The sequence below is a fragment of the Phytophthora cinnamomi genome (assembly GCF_018691715.1).
Source record: "Phytophthora cinnamomi strain GKB4 chromosome Unknown Contig14, whole genome shotgun sequence".
Classification (NCBI taxonomy): domain Eukaryota; phylum Oomycota; class Peronosporomycetes; order Peronosporales; family Peronosporaceae; genus Phytophthora; species Phytophthora cinnamomi.
The window spans coordinates 211,709-230,226 of NW_027150947.1; the positions used below are offsets into that span (position 1 = coordinate 211,709).

The 18,518-nt window shown below is 51.4% G+C and overlaps 6 protein-coding genes across 6 annotated transcripts; 5 read left to right on the plus strand and 1 right to left on the minus strand.

Moving 5' to 3' along the window:
* Positions 1-1,758: 1,758 nt before the first annotated feature.
* On the plus strand, positions 1,759-5,408 carry IUM83_01065 (uncharacterized protein; the record flags this gene model as incomplete). The annotated part of the gene is made up of 8 exons (XM_067924893.1): positions 1,759-1,864; positions 2,335-2,352; positions 2,439-2,468; positions 2,551-2,756; positions 2,833-3,032; positions 4,393-4,579; positions 4,648-4,959; positions 5,022-5,408. The coding sequence occupies 8 exons, from the start codon at positions 1,759-1,761 to the stop codon at positions 5,406-5,408; spliced, it is 1,446 nt and encodes a 481-aa protein (XP_067797597.1).
* A 658-nt stretch (positions 5,409-6,066) lies between these two features.
* Positions 6,067-7,043, plus strand: IUM83_01066 (uncharacterized protein; the record flags this gene model as incomplete). Its single annotated transcript, XM_067924894.1, has 5 exons — positions 6,067-6,510; positions 6,577-6,675; positions 6,755-6,789; positions 6,860-6,939; positions 7,012-7,043. 5 exons carry the CDS (start codon positions 6,067-6,069, stop codon positions 7,041-7,043), a joined length of 690 nt encoding a protein of 229 aa, XP_067797596.1.
* A 641-nt stretch (positions 7,044-7,684) lies between these two features.
* IUM83_01067 (uncharacterized protein) lies at positions 7,685-9,061 on the minus strand (the record flags this gene model as incomplete). The annotated part of the gene is made up of 4 exons (XM_067924895.1): positions 7,685-7,768; positions 7,862-8,089; positions 8,161-8,514; positions 8,582-9,061. The coding sequence occupies 4 exons, from the start codon at positions 9,059-9,061 to the stop codon at positions 7,685-7,687; spliced, it is 1,146 nt and encodes a 381-aa protein (XP_067797729.1).
* A 3,525-nt stretch (positions 9,062-12,586) lies between these two features.
* IUM83_01068 (Major facilitator Superfamily) lies at positions 12,587-14,269 on the plus strand (the record flags this gene model as incomplete). The annotated part of the gene is made up of 4 exons (XM_067924896.1): positions 12,587-12,659; positions 12,727-12,905; positions 12,975-14,083; positions 14,158-14,269. 4 exons carry the CDS (start codon positions 12,587-12,589, stop codon positions 14,267-14,269), a joined length of 1,473 nt encoding a protein of 490 aa, XP_067797498.1.
* Positions 14,270-14,630: 361 nt separating this feature from the next.
* Positions 14,631-16,303, plus strand: IUM83_01069 (Major facilitator Superfamily; the record flags this gene model as incomplete). The annotated part of the gene is made up of 4 exons (XM_067924897.1): positions 14,631-14,685; positions 14,745-14,914; positions 14,994-16,105; positions 16,186-16,303. 4 exons carry the CDS (start codon positions 14,631-14,633, stop codon positions 16,301-16,303), a joined length of 1,455 nt encoding a protein of 484 aa, XP_067797497.1.
* A 1,442-nt stretch (positions 16,304-17,745) lies between these two features.
* Positions 17,746-18,167, plus strand: IUM83_01070 (Major Facilitator Superfamily; the record flags this gene model as incomplete). Its single annotated transcript, XM_067924898.1, has 2 exons — positions 17,746-17,987; positions 18,080-18,167. 2 exons carry the CDS (start codon positions 17,746-17,748, stop codon positions 18,165-18,167), a joined length of 330 nt encoding a protein of 109 aa, XP_067797105.1.
* Positions 18,168-18,518: the final 351 nt, after the last annotated feature.

Sequence of the window (18,518 nt, forward strand, 5' to 3'; positions counted from 1 at the left end):
GCAGAAGGTGTAGGCTTCTGCTGAAGGACATTGGCTGAGTCGTTAGCTAGACAAAATGCCTCATAAAAAAAATAAAACTGCTAGCGACGATATTGTAAGACTCGACTATGGTCATGGTATGAAACCAATTCCTGGGCACAACTCTCACCGTAGATACAATCAGATTTTTCCACATTACTGAGAAATGGTTTCCAGGTGATCGCTTTGGGTGGAATCTTGCAGTCTTCCGCCCGCTTTTTAAATGCGATAGCAACCACAAAAACGCCGAGCTGCGATATCAACCGGGCTCCGAGCACCCGCGCACCAGTAACTTGACATAGCCGAAGTCATGCTTTGTCGATTTCGTTTCTTCGAACTTGCCGCAACACAGCGTGTAGAGAGCGCTCAAACGAAGTGTGCAGAAAATGCTTCTACGCTAGGAAACACTAGTGCTAGACTGCATATACCTCGCCACATAATCTACACGACAGTGTTACCCATGCATTTTAACGACGCGAGATAAAGCAAAAGTGTCTACTTCTTCGTCCTGTTCATTTACCCATGCATTGAAACCTGTTCTCTACTTCTGGTTCGAAATTGGCAAACGCAGTTACTTACAGGTCGCGATAGTCCGCAACGCTTACTACTTATAACGACTTCGCACTGGGTAACTCCAAAGTTATGTGACTCGTTGTTGAGAATGCTCTCATCCAAAGGCGACAGATTAGGACAAGTCTCAATCGATCGCGCCCTTGTGTGTACATGTACGCACCTGTGACACTATGCTCGCATCGTACTGTACAATCGGTACACGAATAGCCACGCGCCAACGCTGCGCGGCAGTTGTATTAATAATATATGAATCGTAGTGTAGTACTATTATCAAGTCAAGCCCCGCCACTTCGCGGCGGCGGTGATATTATCGCCCCCGTTCCGCTCACCTTGCGGGATCGCTGTACTACTCGCAATGTTACGTTAGTAATAGGGTGGACGGGTGAGCCCTACTGTGAGCCGCCGCAGTGACGTGCTGCTCAGGACGCTCGTGCTGGTCTCGATGACCAGCACAGCTGCATGTTAGTTGCTGTTTACCAGGCTTCATTTTGCGAAGCTCTGGCACATGCTTGATGTTGATGTTGATGTTGAAGTAGAATTAGTTTGTAAGGAGAACTACGAGAGATCCTAGGACTACGAGGAGCGTAGATAAAACTTCGAGCATCTAATTCAAACTCAGTTGTGGACTTTCACTCAAGAGCTCAAGACACTTAACAGCCACGTGACACCTACGGTCGTGCGATACACGCTGGAGTAGTAGCGTGGCAACAGCACACAATCCTGCTCGGAGCACATCTGTATTCTCTCGATCCGTAAAAAAGACAATACTCCGTAATCGCTCGTTATGGCATCTTCGCCTTGATTTTGTCATTCTTGTCCTGCCAAAATGCAGTGAAGCATGCAAACTTGACACGAATATACTGACAATAGAGATGCTAGTGGCCGAAACTGCTTGTATCGCTTCGACGAGAATACGACGACGTGATGTACACGGTCCGTCAGCCTGACGGGATCAAGAATATTGGCGACAGCCAGGCACTAATCACACCATGCGGTCATCAGTTGTGCAGACACTTTCCGGGTAAGTTGTTGGCGTAAAGGGTTTCCAACTCTGAAGCTCTCTGCGATAAACCTAAACGAACCGGCTGTCGAGCGCTATGATCCGCAGCGTCTTCTGTCCGCGTCCACACTTCATATTTCGAAACGTACGTGCAATCAAACACGGCCATGGTGGACCTGATGACCAGCGAAGACTTCAAGGCGCTTGAGGCCGCGCTGGCCTTCTTCGACGACTGTGACGACGGGTTTTCGTCTGATCTCAGCAGTGATGACAGTGGGTCGAGCAAGGACGACGATGCCTGTGTGCACCATCTAGAGACCGTCGCAGCGAATACAAGAAGCCGATGCAGACAACAGCCGGCCATCGCCTAGTTCTGCTACCCAAACCAGTGCAAATGCTAAAGAGATTGCACGTATCAAGACGAAACTAGCCATGCCAGGCAGGAATCGTTCACGAGACCTTCAGAAGCTGGAGATTCTCCAGCTCCGAGAGGAGGCTGCGGCACTCCAAGTACAGCTCGATGAGCTCCTCTCTCTAAAGGTTATTCAGCACGAAGGAGAAAGTCATCAAATGCAGTTTGGGTTAACTCGAAGTGCCGAGACCATGCTTCACGACGCGTGGAAACGTTTGGCTAACCGACAAAAGAGGCTGCGGAGACAGGCAGAGGAAGAGAACGATAGTCTCCGACACCTCCACGCCACTCAAATGAAAACGATAAAAAAAAACTCAAGGGAGCGTTTCAGAGGCAGGCAGCAGTAAAGGTAAGCGTAGCATCTACACTTAAAACGATAAACCACGCCATTATCACCTACTGACACTACCTGGTCTACTTTCGTTGTTACACCAGAAAGCAGCATGTGTATCTCGGAATTTCTACGTGAATTCTTTTGTCGACGCTGATACGGAGGCTGCAACCGTCCTAGAAAATGTATGCAACTCACTCAGATGTGTCTTCGCAGAGACCGACCGGGTCTTTCGACTGAATGGACTTTGCCAGATCACGCATCCGTATTCGAAGACAAACATGCAACCGCTTTCAGCAACCAGCACGTACATTGAGCTTCTCAAGTGCATTTGGATGCCGTTCGACTATCGTTTTGTGGCCAAAGGATTTTTCAGCAAAATAACAAGCGGTTGTGGACTGAAAGAAGTCGAGAGCAACAAGGTGCGTTATTTCAGCGCTGTAATCTGCACTAAACTTGTAGTAATTCGAGGCTGTGTTTTCCTTGCTTCAACTGGAGGTGGGAGGCGCTCGAAAGCACAACGTGGCGGCGCGTGCATTGACCGTGGAGATTGAGGAACGGGTGAAGATTCAATACCGTTATGCTGGCATCAGGTATTCGGAGCACAAGCGTGAAGTGCTCGTGCTCGCCGGCCAAAATCAGCTTTTGGAAGCACTGGGAGTCGCTCTGGATGGCGTCAGCTTCAGCGAAAAGTGTTGGTGCGTGATGACTGAAGTAGCGCCAGGTCTGTGCTTAATGAAGCTTTGCATCGGGTTGACGGTAGAAGGCAACTCAGCGGTGCCAGGGCCCCAGTAATTCGTCGACAGACTGTGCGGGATGCTAGCTCGTCTCAAGCAAGAAGTGTTCGACTCAGTTCAGCGAGATGTCGAGTGTGAGCTACTTGTTTGCCAGTGATTAATGGATGGTACATTTTGATATTCAGAGAGTCATAGCGAGGAGCTGGATTTACAAGCCTCGTGAAGCTCAGCGGAGTCTGGATACAAATAAAGCCAACGTCGAACAAAGATGAGCTGCTGAGCGTTGGTAAGGAATAGACCAACAAATATGTGCAACACATACCTTATCAAGATTCTGTTTCTGGAAGTCTTTTCAGTGACTTCGTCGTCTTCACTTGACCCTCAACTAGATCTCGCAAGCTCTGGTTCTCGAACTCTGCAGCTGCTTCTACCATGTAGCCAAACTTTCACAGGCATCAAAAAGCATTTCGCTGGCACCTCGAACGACACCGCGGTAGGTGGTGTCTGATCCTGTTCATCTACTGCGATGCAGCTCGCCCACTTGGTGTCGGAAATGTCAATTTGCAATAAATACTTTATCAGAAGTTTGCCGAGCTGTACTTGTTACTGAATTATGGAAATCCCTCGGCTGAACACCAGTGCCAAGCGATAACATACTGTAGCTTTATCATCGCAGAAAAACAAAACAATCCAGACGCGAGATCCGGATCATCAGTGGCAAATCTCATCAGACTCACAAAAAACACGTGGCCATTTCTGGACTAATCGAAAATAAGTGGTCAACAGATGTATCGTTTCTCCCTGTTTAAATGTAGGCGCGAGGACGACTGCATACTTTGGGCCGATAACCGTAACCTAATCGGAAAACAAGCAGGCGGATAAGACACTTCCTCTTTCGCTGCGTTCATATCACTCACCGTAAGTGATTCACAATGCAAGATATGGATAACGAGGAATTCAGAGCATTCGAGGTGATGCTAGCCTTTATCGATGAGTGCGATGACGGGATCAATGAGTTCTCCGACTGCAGCGAAAACAGTGTCCACGAGGTTTCTGCCTTCCCACTCCAGATGATCCCCATGAAAGGAGGGTGCCGCCTCAGCACTAAGAGCACAACACCAATCAACCAAGTCTCTGCTGACGCTCAAGAAATCGCTCGTATGAAAGGGAAACTAGCGATCCCTGGAAGAAATCGGTCACGGGACTTACAGAAGCTCGAACTGCTGGAGTTGCGCGTGGAAGCAGCGGCGTTGCAAGAACGAGTAGACGATCTACGCCGCGCCAGAGGAACGAGTGCTACCACTAATGCCACCCCTGCAAGTCGCAGCGGGATGGTTCGACGGGCTGACGTAATTCTCCTCGAGGCCTGTGAAAACTTGGCGAAAAGGCAGCTGATGCTCCGGAGGGAAGCAGAGCATGAGAACGAGAACCTGCGAGAGCTAGTCAAGGGCCACGTGAAGACGGTCAAGACACTGAAAAGGCTGTTCCAAAGGCAGAACATTGACAAGGTAGATGTTTGACCCCGCTCGCGTTTCTTTCGGTGATTCACTGACCGGTGAGACTGTTCTGTGTTTAGATCCCGCGTTCAGCTTGGTTGTTTAACGTGCGCACGCACACCAATGCTGACAACACCTTTTCCGTACTCCAACAACTTAGTGGCACACTTGGTGACGTGTTTGGGGACACTGATCGTGTGTTCCGGTCTAATGGGTTAAGCGTCATTCGAACCCCTTTTTCTCGGCAGAACACGCAGCTATTATCGACTTCTACCGCGTACATCGAGATTCTCAAGTGCGACTTGTTACCTTTCGATTTCCGTGTCCTCGGAAAGGCGCTAATGGGTGGGATGGCGACGAATCTGGAAAACAGTGAAGAAAAATACTTACAGGTTGGTGTCCATCGTAGTATTCGCTAGCGATGCGTGAGGTGAAACTTATTTTCGTTTCGTAGTCTCAGTTCCAGGACAGCGTTGTAGCCCGCGCTACCACGGCGGAAGTCAATGGGCATATCAAGATTCGATATCGACTTACGGGAACCAATTATCACGAGCAGAAGCGCGAGGTTATCGTTGTTTCAGGCAACCATGAGCTCCTCGAGCTTTTCGGGGAGGCTGTGGATAGCGTTTGCTGCCAGGAAAAAACTTGGTGTGTATTAACCGAGGAGTCACCAGGACTCTGTCGGTTGCAACTGTGCATGGGTATCACGTTGCAGATTCCACAACTGAGCAAGGGAACCCGGCCTTTTTTCAATCGAGCCTGTGAAATGCTGGCCACCCTCTATCAGAAAATGTTTGAATCGGTCACGAGCGGCATCGAGCAAGCACTGCTCGCAGCGTAGATCGAGTTTCGTACCATTCCCTTTACTAATCACTATTGTTCCTGAAAAGGCAACTGTGGGTGTGATGAAGCGATCGTATTGCTAAGAGTTTTCCGACATTATTGCTTAACCTAAACGTTAGCCCACCGGTTATCTCTAAATACTCGGTCGATGATTAGTCTAACATCCATACATATATGCGCGTTTTCCAATGCAGTTTGCAGACACATCCATACGAACGCGGTCGATCATTCTCGTTCCCCTCAATCTTGATTAACAAAAGCTAGTCATTTTTCTCTATTTCCTGGGACAGTATATTTCGTACACAATGCGGATGTAGCGTCTAAAAGCAAGCTTTGTTGATGTTGTCCCAGCAGCGCTGGGGCAAAGCTTATGAGGCCAGCCACACAAAATCCATTCCCGCGGCGGCAACTGCAACAACCGGACGAAGTGGCGTGCGCGAAAGTATCCTTTGGATGGGGTTCACCTCCTCAGACGCCGTAAAACTGTCTGTACCTATACAATTTACGAGCATTTTGCTCCTCTACTGTAGAATTTATTAAGCGCGCGTGTCTCACATAGCAGAGACTGGCTCCTGTAACGGTACACTGTACCGTCTTGAGCAGCTACGTTTCGGAACATACAGTGCCAGTGTCGGACCAGCTCAGCTTTGACCAGCATGAGCTTCGTGCTACTGGAGGAGGATGACTCGACCGTGCAAGAGGCTCTGGCCATGATCGACGCGTGTGATGAAATGCCCATTATGGGCGATCTACCAGATGCACGAGACTCAATTGCCAAGGACCCGAACCGAGTCAAGCGCAGTCGCCAGGAGCAGAACCGCGAACGGGACTTCCGTCGGCGCCAGCGGCAGAAGGAGGAGCGACTGCAGCTGCAGATGCAGGCGCAGCGCCTGGAGATGTACTTGTCGCAATTGAGGGAGAGCGGTGGCGGTGGTGCTAGCTTCGAGTCATTGAGAGATTCAACCGGCGTCACGTCGGACTTGCAGCAGCAGAGAGTGGAGGCCGAGCTGCTGAACTCGTCGCTGCGGAAGGCGGTGACGGCCGAGGTAAAGTGGTCCAAGAGTCTGCTGTCGGTGCTGAATAAACGCCAGACGATGGAGGTGCGTAGTACATTGTAAAGCTTGTGGATTTGACTGGTTCTGACGTTGAGTCTGCCTGTTCTGTAGACGGTGTCGTTGACGAGCTCCATGCTGAGCTCTTCGCAGAGCAAGCCGTCCAGTATCATGTACCGCAATCCTGCAGCTCTGCGGGACGACCCCGCGGCGGTGAGGAGAGAGATCATGGTCACGATGGACAGACTGTACTATGAAGCCAAGGCGACGGTGAACCCGTTGACACGAGCAGCAGCGTCGATACCGGAGCTGTCATGTCATTATAATGTACGGATCGACCCGAAGGCGGGACCTACGACAAAGTTGACTTCCGAGACTCCGTTGGAATGCACCTTAGACTTAGCACGAGAGCTGCTGTCGTCGATGTTCTCCATGCCGGACACCGCAGAGCCAAGCTTAAAAGTGCGCAGGACGCGGGTACGCTAAACTGGTCAGACTTGAGTTTGTATTGCAGCATTCTTGAGCCTAACACACATACATGTTCTACAGGCGAAGAGAACTTACACGGAAGGGGAAATTGAAAAAGAATTCTCTGTCGACCTTGGTGGATCGAGGGTTAATGAATGTTTGGATGGAGTAGGACTTGTGCGCAGACACAACGAAGGCGACTGCGAGCTGATCATTTGGGCTGCCATTTCGTTTCATCAAAGCGGAAAAATCTCGTTTCGAGAATGCTCGTGGATGGCTGCGGCTCGATCAGCACCTTCGTCTGATGAGTCTGTAGTGCGGGTCAATTACCGTCTCAATGCTGAAAAAGCGACAGGATGCACTTATATTGAGGGCGAGCATATTGATCAAGTTCGGAACCACGCTTTGGGAGCTATCGGAGCGAAAATGAAGGCTAAACATCAATTGCTCCAGAAAAAACTGCTCGTGGGAACTGGTCGGGGTGACTTGGCGAGTTTCTTGCAGTAACGTGCACGGCCGCAGATATGGCGAACAGTCCAACCATGTATTACTCTCTACCCCCGTTATTGTCGATAGTAGACTGTAGTGGCATAGTATCTAATAAACTTGAGTACTTCAAAGTATCTAAGGAGCCACGATAACAGGATAAAACAGTATTAGCGGCAATTCAGGGACAAGAAGTCTCGTTTCAACTAACTTCTAAACTTATTTGGTTAGCTCTACGCATTTCACTTTCCATTTCGACTCGCTCTTTCTAATAACCAGGCTGGTTAACGAGGTCCTCGGCACGCTCCAGCATTTTCATTTGAACACGTTCCAGTCTTGACTTCGCACGAAGCTGATTCCTTCGAGCAACAGGTAAGTCAACGCCAGTTCCATTGCATGGTATTCCGAAATGACTGCCCGATACACGGCTGCACATGCGAACTACAGCTTCTCCTTCAGGATTGCTCGACTGTCTTGTAATAAAGACCCAGCATTGCGACCTGAAGTATGGGTTTCCTTCTTGCACCATCATCGACGTCCATATCAACACGGCCCGGTTCCCTTCCTCGTACTTATGCATCAACGTCACGCCGTCGAGAATCCCGCCCTCATCAGAAGCTTTAAAATCGAGTGAATATCCCATTTCCGCCGAATTCTGCGTTATTATCTTCGTCTATCGAGTGCACGACATCAAGGCTTAGTACATACCAATTTTGAAAGAACCAAAGAATTCTGTCAGCGTACCTTCATCTTGTAGCATGCTGCGGCAGGCCCAAATACCTCCTTGCTTACCATCATATCCCACATCAACTGCACCGCTGTCGTGAAGTTGCACGCCAACGGCGTCGAGCTGAGCACCTCGATACAGTGCCCAGCTAGAGGGTCCTGCCACTTGAGCGAAGCTGCGGTCGCAAGTGATCCTAGTGAGTTCGCATCTTCCTTAAAAATTGAAGCCGAGTCGAACACGAAGTCTGACGCGGCGTAAAGCTGGCCTATCATGCCCTTCAAGTGTGAACCGATAGATGCCAGGTCTGAGAACGTAGCCAACGGCGTCGGCGGGACACATAGAGGATAGCGACCTAGAACCGTTTGAGCACGCTGCAATTCACCATACACGATACCGTGAGAATCATGCCAAAAACGAAATCCATTTACCACAATATACCTCAAGAATACCTGACTCTTGGGTGAGCAGGTCCTTGAACATTTGTGCAGCACTCAGGTGCTGAACCAGCAGTCCTCGAAGCTGTTGATTCAGCTCTTCGGCCTTGTGGCGCTTGTCCTCTTCGGCTGTAGCAGCTTGGACCCACCCCCACTTGGACTCACTGCAGGGTATTTGGCGAACGGGCTTTTGAAGCCGCAGGAGCTCGAGTTGCGTCTCGTATTGTTGGACCTGCGTCCTGAGCTCCTCTCTCTCGGCCTTCTTCTTCTCTCGTCGTCGACGCTCGTAGACTGGGGAATAGCCTTTCACGCGTTGCCTTTTGGTATCGCCACGGTCTCTGCTAATGCTCAACGAATTTTTAACACCAACGCGAGCAGGAGTATAGGATGTGTCGAGCTCTTCGCAGGTGTTGATGAAGGCCAGGACGTCTTGCAGAACGGCCTGCGCCTCGTCGGGCTCTGGAAATTGCAACTCCACACTCATTAGTTGTCGATGCCAATTCTTCAAATGGCGCGTGTGAGCGTTTCCCAACGTTACCATCATTCCGTTGTGAGGTTTTGTGCATGTTCGTCTTCGGACTCGCAGCTGGCGATCTGAACATTTTCCTCTCGTATTTGCTAATATAATACTAGCATCTTAAAGAGGTTTTACTCTCATATTGAGAGTAAAACGAGAGGATGAGAGTCTCATTAATGCATTACGCAACCATTAATGATCAGGTGCATTACCCTCCACCACCGCTGGACAGAACGAAACCGGCTCTGCTTCGAGGAAATCGACCCTGAACCACTCAATACCACCCTTGCCGCGATTTACACAACATTCGGAGCTCACTACCGTCGGCTGCTTAGACAGACCGACAAGCCGAATCAAAAGAACTTCACAAGCATTCTCAAACATTTGGCAACATCCAGTTTCTTCGGGGAGTTCCAACGAAGAAACCACGATATATTCCGAGTACGTCATGTTCAGCTACATCTCACCCAACGGACAGGCATCGTATTCCAGACACTGATCGAATAAACGACAAGAAGATAGAACTACTATTTAGCAAATTGAGAAGACCACTAATCGGTAATCGACCATTCTTCCTCCTTTAATGCATTACGCAACACGGGGCGCGCCTCCACACATTCAACACAACTCAGGCAAACAAACAGTCACAGCAACCAACTCGTCCTCCACGGGACTGATGAAAAGTCTAAGTCGGCTGTGCCTAATACTTAGTGAGGAATTTCATCTGAAAAAGTATGTATGTATCTTAATAGGACTTGCGAGTTTTTAGTGACCCGGGCCGCTTCATGTACATGTATCAACGAGTGCATTCATTACATACGTCTCTTAGAAATGTTAACAGTGCCCTTTACTCCATCACTTTGCCGTCAGGAGAGATGCGGGCACCGTCGAACACGCGCTCTACGTCTTCCAAGTTGCCCAGCAGACCCAGAACGGCCGCCAACAAGTCCGCTCTCCAGTGGAGTTGCGTGACGCGGCCTCTTGCTGCATCCCACACGAAATGCACGGAGCCGTGCAAAGTAACCTGCTTGCCGAGCATCCTGGCGGCCAGGGGCGACAGGTCGTGGACCAGGTGGGGGAACCCGTATGTCAGCGTGCCTTCGGTGATGGTGAGCACGCTCCGAGTGGTGGCGAGCAGCGAGTCTCCAGGTCCGTTGTCCAAACGTACAGGATACGTGTCGATCTCCTGGTAGCAGCGCGACTGTAGCTGCAAGTTATTCATGACCGCCTTGACCCCGAAAACCATGCCATCCGTGACGTCCAGAGCCATCGTGGCCTGGATAAAGTCACACTGAGCCTGGTACTGGCTGGTGTGCGGCAGGGTCGTGATGGGGACCTTGACTCCGTGTCGGAACAATCGAAAGTACTCTGCAGTGACGCCCCAGATCGTCGAGGTGGTCGGGACGCTGTAGGACACGAGTCGATACTGCACCTCGAGCTCCTGGATGTCTTTCTGCAGGTGTTGGATGGATTCCTCCAGGTCTGCCAGCAGCTTGCGCTGCTTCATCTTGTATCGCGCCTGATGCATGCGGTTGCGCTCCCGTCGCAGCTCGAGGTCGGCAGCGATCTTCTGTTCCAATTCAGCTTCTGATAGAGCTACCGGGGTCTTCTGCGCCTTGTAGTGCACGTGCTCGCTCTTCGGCGCTGCTTGGAGCACACGCTTGCGACCAGAGATGTTGGCGGCGTGGATGATACTGGGTAGAGCGGTTCTACCTGTCGCTCCTGGACGGACGAAAGGAGTAGTATGGGCTTCCTGGTCCGCAACGACTTCGTGGGTGTGTCTCTCGCGCTGGATCACATCACGGATGACACCGTCACTGAAGGACCGGTGGTTCGGCGGGTAGAGGGCGCTGGTGTTCATAGCTCGTCTTGTCGTTGGAGGTGTTTGAGGGGCAGCGCAGGTAGGGAACTGAGATCGTCAGCGGCTAAATTGTGGGCAAACCGCCGATTAGTAGCTCTGACCTGAGACTAGACGCCGTGCACTGCAAAATTTGGCTTGGTACAGCAAAGGAAGACTAACCCCCCTAGCTCAATCAATGATGATGCTCGAGATAACGTATGATGCATTGCTGTGTGGTTGTTGCTGCTGCGAACTGTAAGCCCACGTGTTCTCGCAACCAGCGCCAAGGAGCGAGGGGCCGGTCCGGGTGGTAAAGCGGAACACCTCACATATCGCAGCGGGACGAACAACGAAGAGGCACCGTCACTTGCACCTAAGAAAGCAACTTATAAAAGCTCGATTCCCCGATGTGTTGTTGTTGCGTAAGGAATGCGGACCATCCACGAATTTGCAGATCTTCCTTTACTGATGTCGTTGCTCTTTGCGGGAAAACTTTTGTGATCTGCGCTGACTCAGGACTAATCCGTTTACGTCATGGCCTGGTTTCAACACTGTTTGCGCTTGCAATGAACCGTCTTGAGCGCAGATGTCCTCGGTTAGAGCTTCAGCATATGCCAGGCTATTCTGTAGCTGACAAACGCAATGCAAGAGCCTCTGATCCACCATCAATAAGATCCAACTACCTCCGCCCAGTCATGTTTACTCGCGCCAGCAATGCTAGCCGCATGCGATCAAATATCGTATTTGCTTCTATTTTATGACTCGGTCTGTGAGGGTTTGTGGGCCGTTAAGAAATAGTCTTCAAGCTTATCCGCCAGTATCAATGCCATTCAGGACTTCGTGAGCCCTGCGGAGCACACTGGGTTGAACGATTCGTATACAAAAGCCGCCACGGGTAAACATCACGCGCACAGTCGAAGCACTTTCTTTCATTGTATCCAGAACATCTCGCCAAGCTTCATCCTCCACAGCAAGCCTGTACAATAACAGCACGGCAATCAGGCGTCCTTCCAAGAAAAATTAGCACGAGGAACAATGGGCCGTAGATGGGGTTTGGTGGTCGCTTGCTACCGATCAGAACTAGATAACGCTTGGTCGGTAGACATGCCATTCCGTAAGTTGGCAGTGCTTTCAGTTGTTGGTTGATCTTCTGGGCTGCGTCGCATCTCTTCTTCTGGGTGTGGCAGTATCCATCCTGACTCGGTTTCGGGCTTGCTCTACATGGCGTGCCACGTGCGTGGTCCACACATACACTCTCCTGGCGTGTTCCTACGGTGGCAAAATATTAAATGACACTGAAGTCTTTGTATTGTAGCGAGAAATCCACTTACTTTAATCTACTTAGTACTGCACATTCACCACGGTCTGATCGGCGTGTGCTACACTCTCGTACTTATCCGCGATGACAACAAGTCGACGTAGATGCTGTTGGCATGTGACGGCGCCCGCGTCGAGCATTGCGCGTGTTGAGTCACTATATCCAGTACAGCTTCAACTGGTCGTTTCGAAACCTCAATGGGCTACTATGCAGTCTCCACAGTTCCAGTCTCCTTATTTAGTCGCGCAACATGGGATCGACCGGAAAAGAAAACTGGCTGAGCTGGCGCTCCGCAGGGCGTCGCTTAGTAGGCAATCTACTGAATAGCGGCGACATGCTCGCGCTACAGGAAACGACAGGCGAAAAGAAGATGGCGACGGTAATTTACGAGGACATGGAGAGCGGAGGTGCGTCCATAGAGAAGCTACACATATGGTTGAAGATGTCGACACTGACAGCTCAAAAACAAAGCAGATTACGGCAGCTTTCTAGGCCAGAAGGACCGACTGAAGACACCCACCACAACGCCTCGGGATTGCTACCGGAAATGGTTCATGCTGGCAATGTTATCCGTTCTTACCGCCGTAAATCAGGGGATCTGCTACTCGTACGCGCCCATCGCGGGTATTGTCGAGAAGCGGTGGGAGGAACGAGTAGGTTTTGTGTCTACTGTCGATCTTTTCATTGTTTGCAGCAATCACGACTAATCTCCTTGTGCGTAGGTCCATTCAACCGAGCTTATCACGGTCTACTTCATCTCGTACATTCCCTGCTCGTTCGTCGGGTCGTGGATCATGGACAAGAAAGGCTTGCGCTATGGTGTCTTGCTCGGTGGACTCTTGCAAGCGCTTGGGGCGGGTCTACGCTACTTTGCGTGTGCTTTTAGCCCAGTCGGAGAAGCCTACGTGACTTTACTCGGACAGATCCTGGCGTCGTTTGCCATGCCGTTCATGGTGAACTCGCCCGCCGTGCTGTCAGCGAACTGGTTCCCGCCTTCCATGCGCGCGACATCCACCAGTGTCGCTATCAACGCGAACGCTATGGGCACAGCGTTCGTGTATCTCACGGCTCCGTTCATTGTGCTGAGCAGCAACGAAGTTCCATACTGGAACTTGTACCTGGCGTTGGTCGCAGCAGCGTCCTGGGTCGTCGCCTTCTTCTTCTTCCGGTCGTACCCTAGAACTGGCGTGGCTCAATCGATAGTATCCGACGTCCAGCTACGCGACGAGTATGACTGGGCTCAATGGGCCACTGCGTTCACGCACACCGGGTTCTGGCACACGGTGGTGGCGTTTTCCGTCGCTGAGTGCATTTTGAACGCCATGTGCGCTCTGCTGGGCAAGTTCCTGAGCGTCGCACACTTCTCAAAGTCGCAGATCGGCATTGTCGGCGCCGCCTTCATCGTCAGCTCGCTCATCGGTGGACAAGTTATCAGCCAGTACGTGGACAAGAAGCGCAACCACAAGACGGCGCTGCAGCTTTGTCTGCTGCTGACGTCGATCGCTATCGCCTCGTTCCGCCTGGTGCCCAAAGTCAACGTCCACGCGACGCTCGTGAGTCTCATGTTTCTTGGCGCAGTGCTTGGTCCGCTCCAGCCCATTGTCCTCGAGCTGGGGGTGGAGTGCGCGTACCCTACCAGTGAGGCTACCGTCGCAGCACTACAACAACTCTGTGGGAACTTCCTGTCGGCTATTGTGGTGCCTGGGCTGAGTGCTTTGCGGAGGACGCACGTGGACGCAACGGGTCACGTGCCGCCCAAGTTTTTCTTCGCCAGTCCCGAATGGATCATGGTGTTCATGACGACCGCGACGTTCGTCGTCTTCTGCTTCTTGTACGTGTAGTTATCCAGTCGTGTTGTGTGTTGAAGGTCATTATTCATGCACTAACGCGTTGTGCTTCTCGCAGCGACGGCACGTACAAGCGCTTCGCCCACGAGTCCAAGAAAACCAACGCTCGCAGCAATAACGAGCACATCCTGATCACTAGAACGTCCCGGGACACGGGGAGCTTCTTCTAACTTAGTCCATACGCATCTATCCACACGTAACATTGAATCCATTACTGACCGGCCGGGATCGCTCATCGTTCCTCATTCACCTGGATGCATTCGAGCATAGACAACCTCTCGTGGAAACGTGCGGTCACGAGCGCGTCCGATCGGTCGGTGGCCAAAGATCTCGCCTACCGCTTCGGGAGGCACAAGTATCGGTGCCTTTCAGCGACGATCAAAGGTGCGTCGACGTCTTGCACTCGATATCTTGGCTCTGCTTCTTGGCAGCGACCGTGGTGGTGGTGTCGGAATTGGTGGAACTTGTCACGGCGAGACTAAGGACGTCGATTCGTTTGGTGGCGGTTGGCAGGAGATCTGGTGAGTGATCATGACTGTGGAGCTGCAGGACGAAGTTGCGGTCGAAGTGGAAGTGGAAGTGGAAGGTGCGAGCCATTGCCGCTGGAATTGATGGATGAAGATTTTGCTGACGGTGTTTGAGCAGCCACTTTGCTGGAGAAGCAGCCTGTGAAGAAGCGATCTTTCTTGTCGCGAGGCTCTTACCGGAGATGGTTCATGCTGGGCATTCTGTCGGTGCTCAGCGCTGTGAACCAGGCCATTTGCTACTCGTACGCGCCCATTTCCATTATCGTCGAGGAGAGATGGGAACAGCGAGTACGTTTACGTGAATTTCTGCTGTGTAGAACGAGGTGGCTCGGCTAACCTAGTAGTTTTGTTGCTTGCGTTCGCTCAGCTCCTCCCCGAGCACCTCATCACCGTCTACTTCGTGTCCTACATCCCCTGCACCTTCATCGGCTCGTGGATCATGGATCGGAAAGGCCTGGCCTACGGGGTGATACTCGGTGGCGTGTTGCAGACTCTGGGAACTGGTTTGCGGTACTTCGCCTGCTTGTTCGAGCCTCTGGATGAGGTCTACGTGACGCTGGCCGGCCAGACCATCGCGTCGTTGGCGATGCCGTTCATGGTTAACTCGCCACCGCTGCTGTCTGCGAATTGGTTCCCGCTGTCCATGCGAGCAGCGTCTACTAGTGTGGCGCTCAACGCCAATGCACTGGGCACTGCACTGGTTTATCTGACGGCGCCACTCATCGTTCGTTCCGGTGACGATATCCCGGACTGGAACTTATACTTGGCGTTGTTGTCGCTGGTCTCGTGCGTGATCGCCGTGGTCTTCTTTCGCTCGGACCCGAAAGCTCGTAGGAATTTGTCGTCAGCTTCGTCAAGCTCGAGTTCAACGAAAACATACGACTGGAGTCAATGGTGGACGGCTTTCACGCACTGTGGCTTCTGGCACACACTCGTGGCGTTCGCGCTGGCGGAGACCATTATCAACGCTTTCAGCGCGCTTCTGGACAAGTTTATGGGCGTTGCGCCAGTCTCCAAGACGCAAATCGGCATCGTCGGGGCCGCTTTCATCGTGAGCTCACTTGTCGGTGGCCAGATCATCAGTCAGCAGGTAGACAAGAAGCGGAACCACAAGATGGCGTCGCTCATATCTTTGCTCGTGACAGCCGTGTCGATCGCCCTATTCGGACTGATTCCCAAGGCGGAGATCCACGCATCGCTGGTCTGTCTACTCGTTCTTGGAGCCGTTCTAGGCGCGATCCAGCCGATTGTGCTTGAGCTTGGAGTGGAATGCGCATTCCCGACAAGTGAAGCCACCGTGGCAGCGCTCCAGCAGCTTTGTGGGAACTTCTTGTCGGCGATTGCGGTGTCTGGCCTGAGCGCTCTGCAACGGATGAGCCTGGACGCAACAGGTCGAGAATCGCTCAAGTATTTCTTCGTCAGCCCGGAGTGGATCATGGTGGTCGTAACGATCGTGACTTTCGGCATCTTCTGCTTCTAGTACGTGTCATCTCGTCCTGTTCTGGCTGGTTGTTTGAACTAACGGATCGATCTCGAATTCTTTTGTGTTGATGGTGTAGCAATGGCAAGTACAAGCGGTACGCTCACGAATCCAAGATCGTCCTGCCTCGGGTTGACCAAGACCAAGTCACGAGTATCAATACGTCGACGTCTGAAGAGCCAGCATGCTTCGGCTAGTCTGCGTCTTATCCATTATCAAGATACTACCGTAGTTGTGCAGCACCCAGGAATTACTACACAATACAGCTGCCTGCATCTCGAGCAAACGTGCGGTCATGAACGATGGAGAGTCTGACCTTTCACACAAGATACAGAGTTCACCGCTTCTAGCGGACCATCATCGATCTGCACGAGGGAGTCTCGCGGAGGAAGAGGAGAATGACTGCCTTGGTGTACGAAGGAGTTGATGTTAAAGGTTCCTGTGCAAAATGCCCCCGTTCAATGATGTCAAAGTGCCTGAAGTCGTTTTCTCTGTATTCGACAGACGGCTATGGTACTCTGCTGCGAATGAGTGGACACCCGAAGGACGATTAGACCCAAAGCTACCAGAAATGGTTTATGTTGGCGATTTCGTCGGTCCTCAGCGCCACCAACCAGGCGATTTGTTATTCGTACGCCCCCATCACGTACGCCCCCATCACCAGCATCGTCGAGAATCGTTGGCAACAACGTGTACGATACTTTATTTTCTTACGTTCTGGAGATCGCAAATGGCCATTACAGCCTCTCTTCATTGCTATTTTTTATGTGGAGCTTCCGTCAGAGCACCTCATCACCATCTTTTTCGTCACGTACATCCCGTGCTCCTTCACCGGGTCGTGGATCATCGACCAGCGGGGGCTGCGATTCGGACTTCTGCTCGGTGGATTTCTGCAGGCAGTTGTTGCAGGCTTGCGGTATTTGGCATGCAGTTTTGACGCAGTGGAGGAAGTCTACTTGATGATGTTCGTGCAAACTTTAGCTTCCATGGCAATGACATTCATGGTGAACTCCCCGGCGATGCTTTCGGCAAACTGGTTCCCACCTTCAATGAGAGCGACGTCTACGAGTCTCGCTCTCAACGCAAACAATTTGGGCACTGCCATCGTCTACCTCACAGCCCCATTCATCTTGTTTTCCAGCGACGAAGTTCCCGACTACAATTTGTACGTGGCTGTCTTCGCTGTCGTTTTTTGGATCGTCGCTCTTTTCGTCTTCCGTTCGTCTCCGAAACCTCTCGACGGCTACTCGACGGTGCCAAACTCAGCAGCACACAACGAATACGATTGGGGTCAAGGGAAAAATGCGTTTACCCACAGTGGGTTCTGGCAAATGCTCGTGGCCTTTTCGCTTGCGGAGTGCGTTTTCAATGCTATCAGCGCACTATTGGGCAAGTTTCTCAGCGCCACCTGGTTCTCGAATGTGCACGTTGGTCTAGTTGGGGCGGCGTTCATCATCAGCTCTCTCATCGGTAGCCAAGTCATCAGTCACTACGTGGACAGAAGACGGAACCACAAGACGGCGATGCAGATGTGCCAGCTTCTGACAGCGATCGCCACCGCCCTGTTCAACTTGTGCCCAAAGTCGAAGTACACGCCACCCTCGCCTGTTTACTGTTCCTCGTAGTCGTGCTCGGACCGATGCAGCCGATTGTTCTCGAGCTGGGCGTCGAGTGCGCCTACCCGACCAGCGAAGCCACGGTAGCTGCACTTCAGCAGCTCTGCGGGAATTTCTTCTCTGCGCTGGTGGTGCCTGGGCTGAGCGCCCTACAACGAACAAACTTTGCAGCGACCGATGGATTACCGCCCCGCCACTTCTACGCAAGCCCCGAATGGATCATGGTCTTCATGACGGCGGTGACGTTCTTCTTGTTCTGCTCCTTGTCAGTGATGGCTGAAAATCATTTTTTTATTGCTTCACGAATACTAACCTGCTATGTTTGTGTATTGGCAATACTGCGACGGCAAACACAAGCGTTTCCACTTCGAGACGACGATCGTGCTGCCTCATAATCACCCCCAAGACCAATAGAGGACTGCTACCGAGAAGAAAGGATCGGTGACTTGACGTGAGTTTTCTTGCTTTGGTGTGATAGACCGTAGCGTATTGCGAGCGAAGGAGCTCCTTTCTGGTTGAAGTTGACAGGTACCATCGACGCAAAGTGTGATCTTGTGGGTGAGTACCAACATTTGTCAAAACGGAGGCTCGATCTGATCTTTACGACTAGACGAACACAACACATGTCGCACAAGATACCAATTGGTGGATCTTCTCGTGTACCTACCTACATCCAGGGGTTCGTACTAATAGTAATACTAATAGTAACTGCAATGTATACTAACGATAGTAATATAATACTAATATATTATAACTATAGTATTTAAAAAAATCAACGAATTACTATTAGTAATAT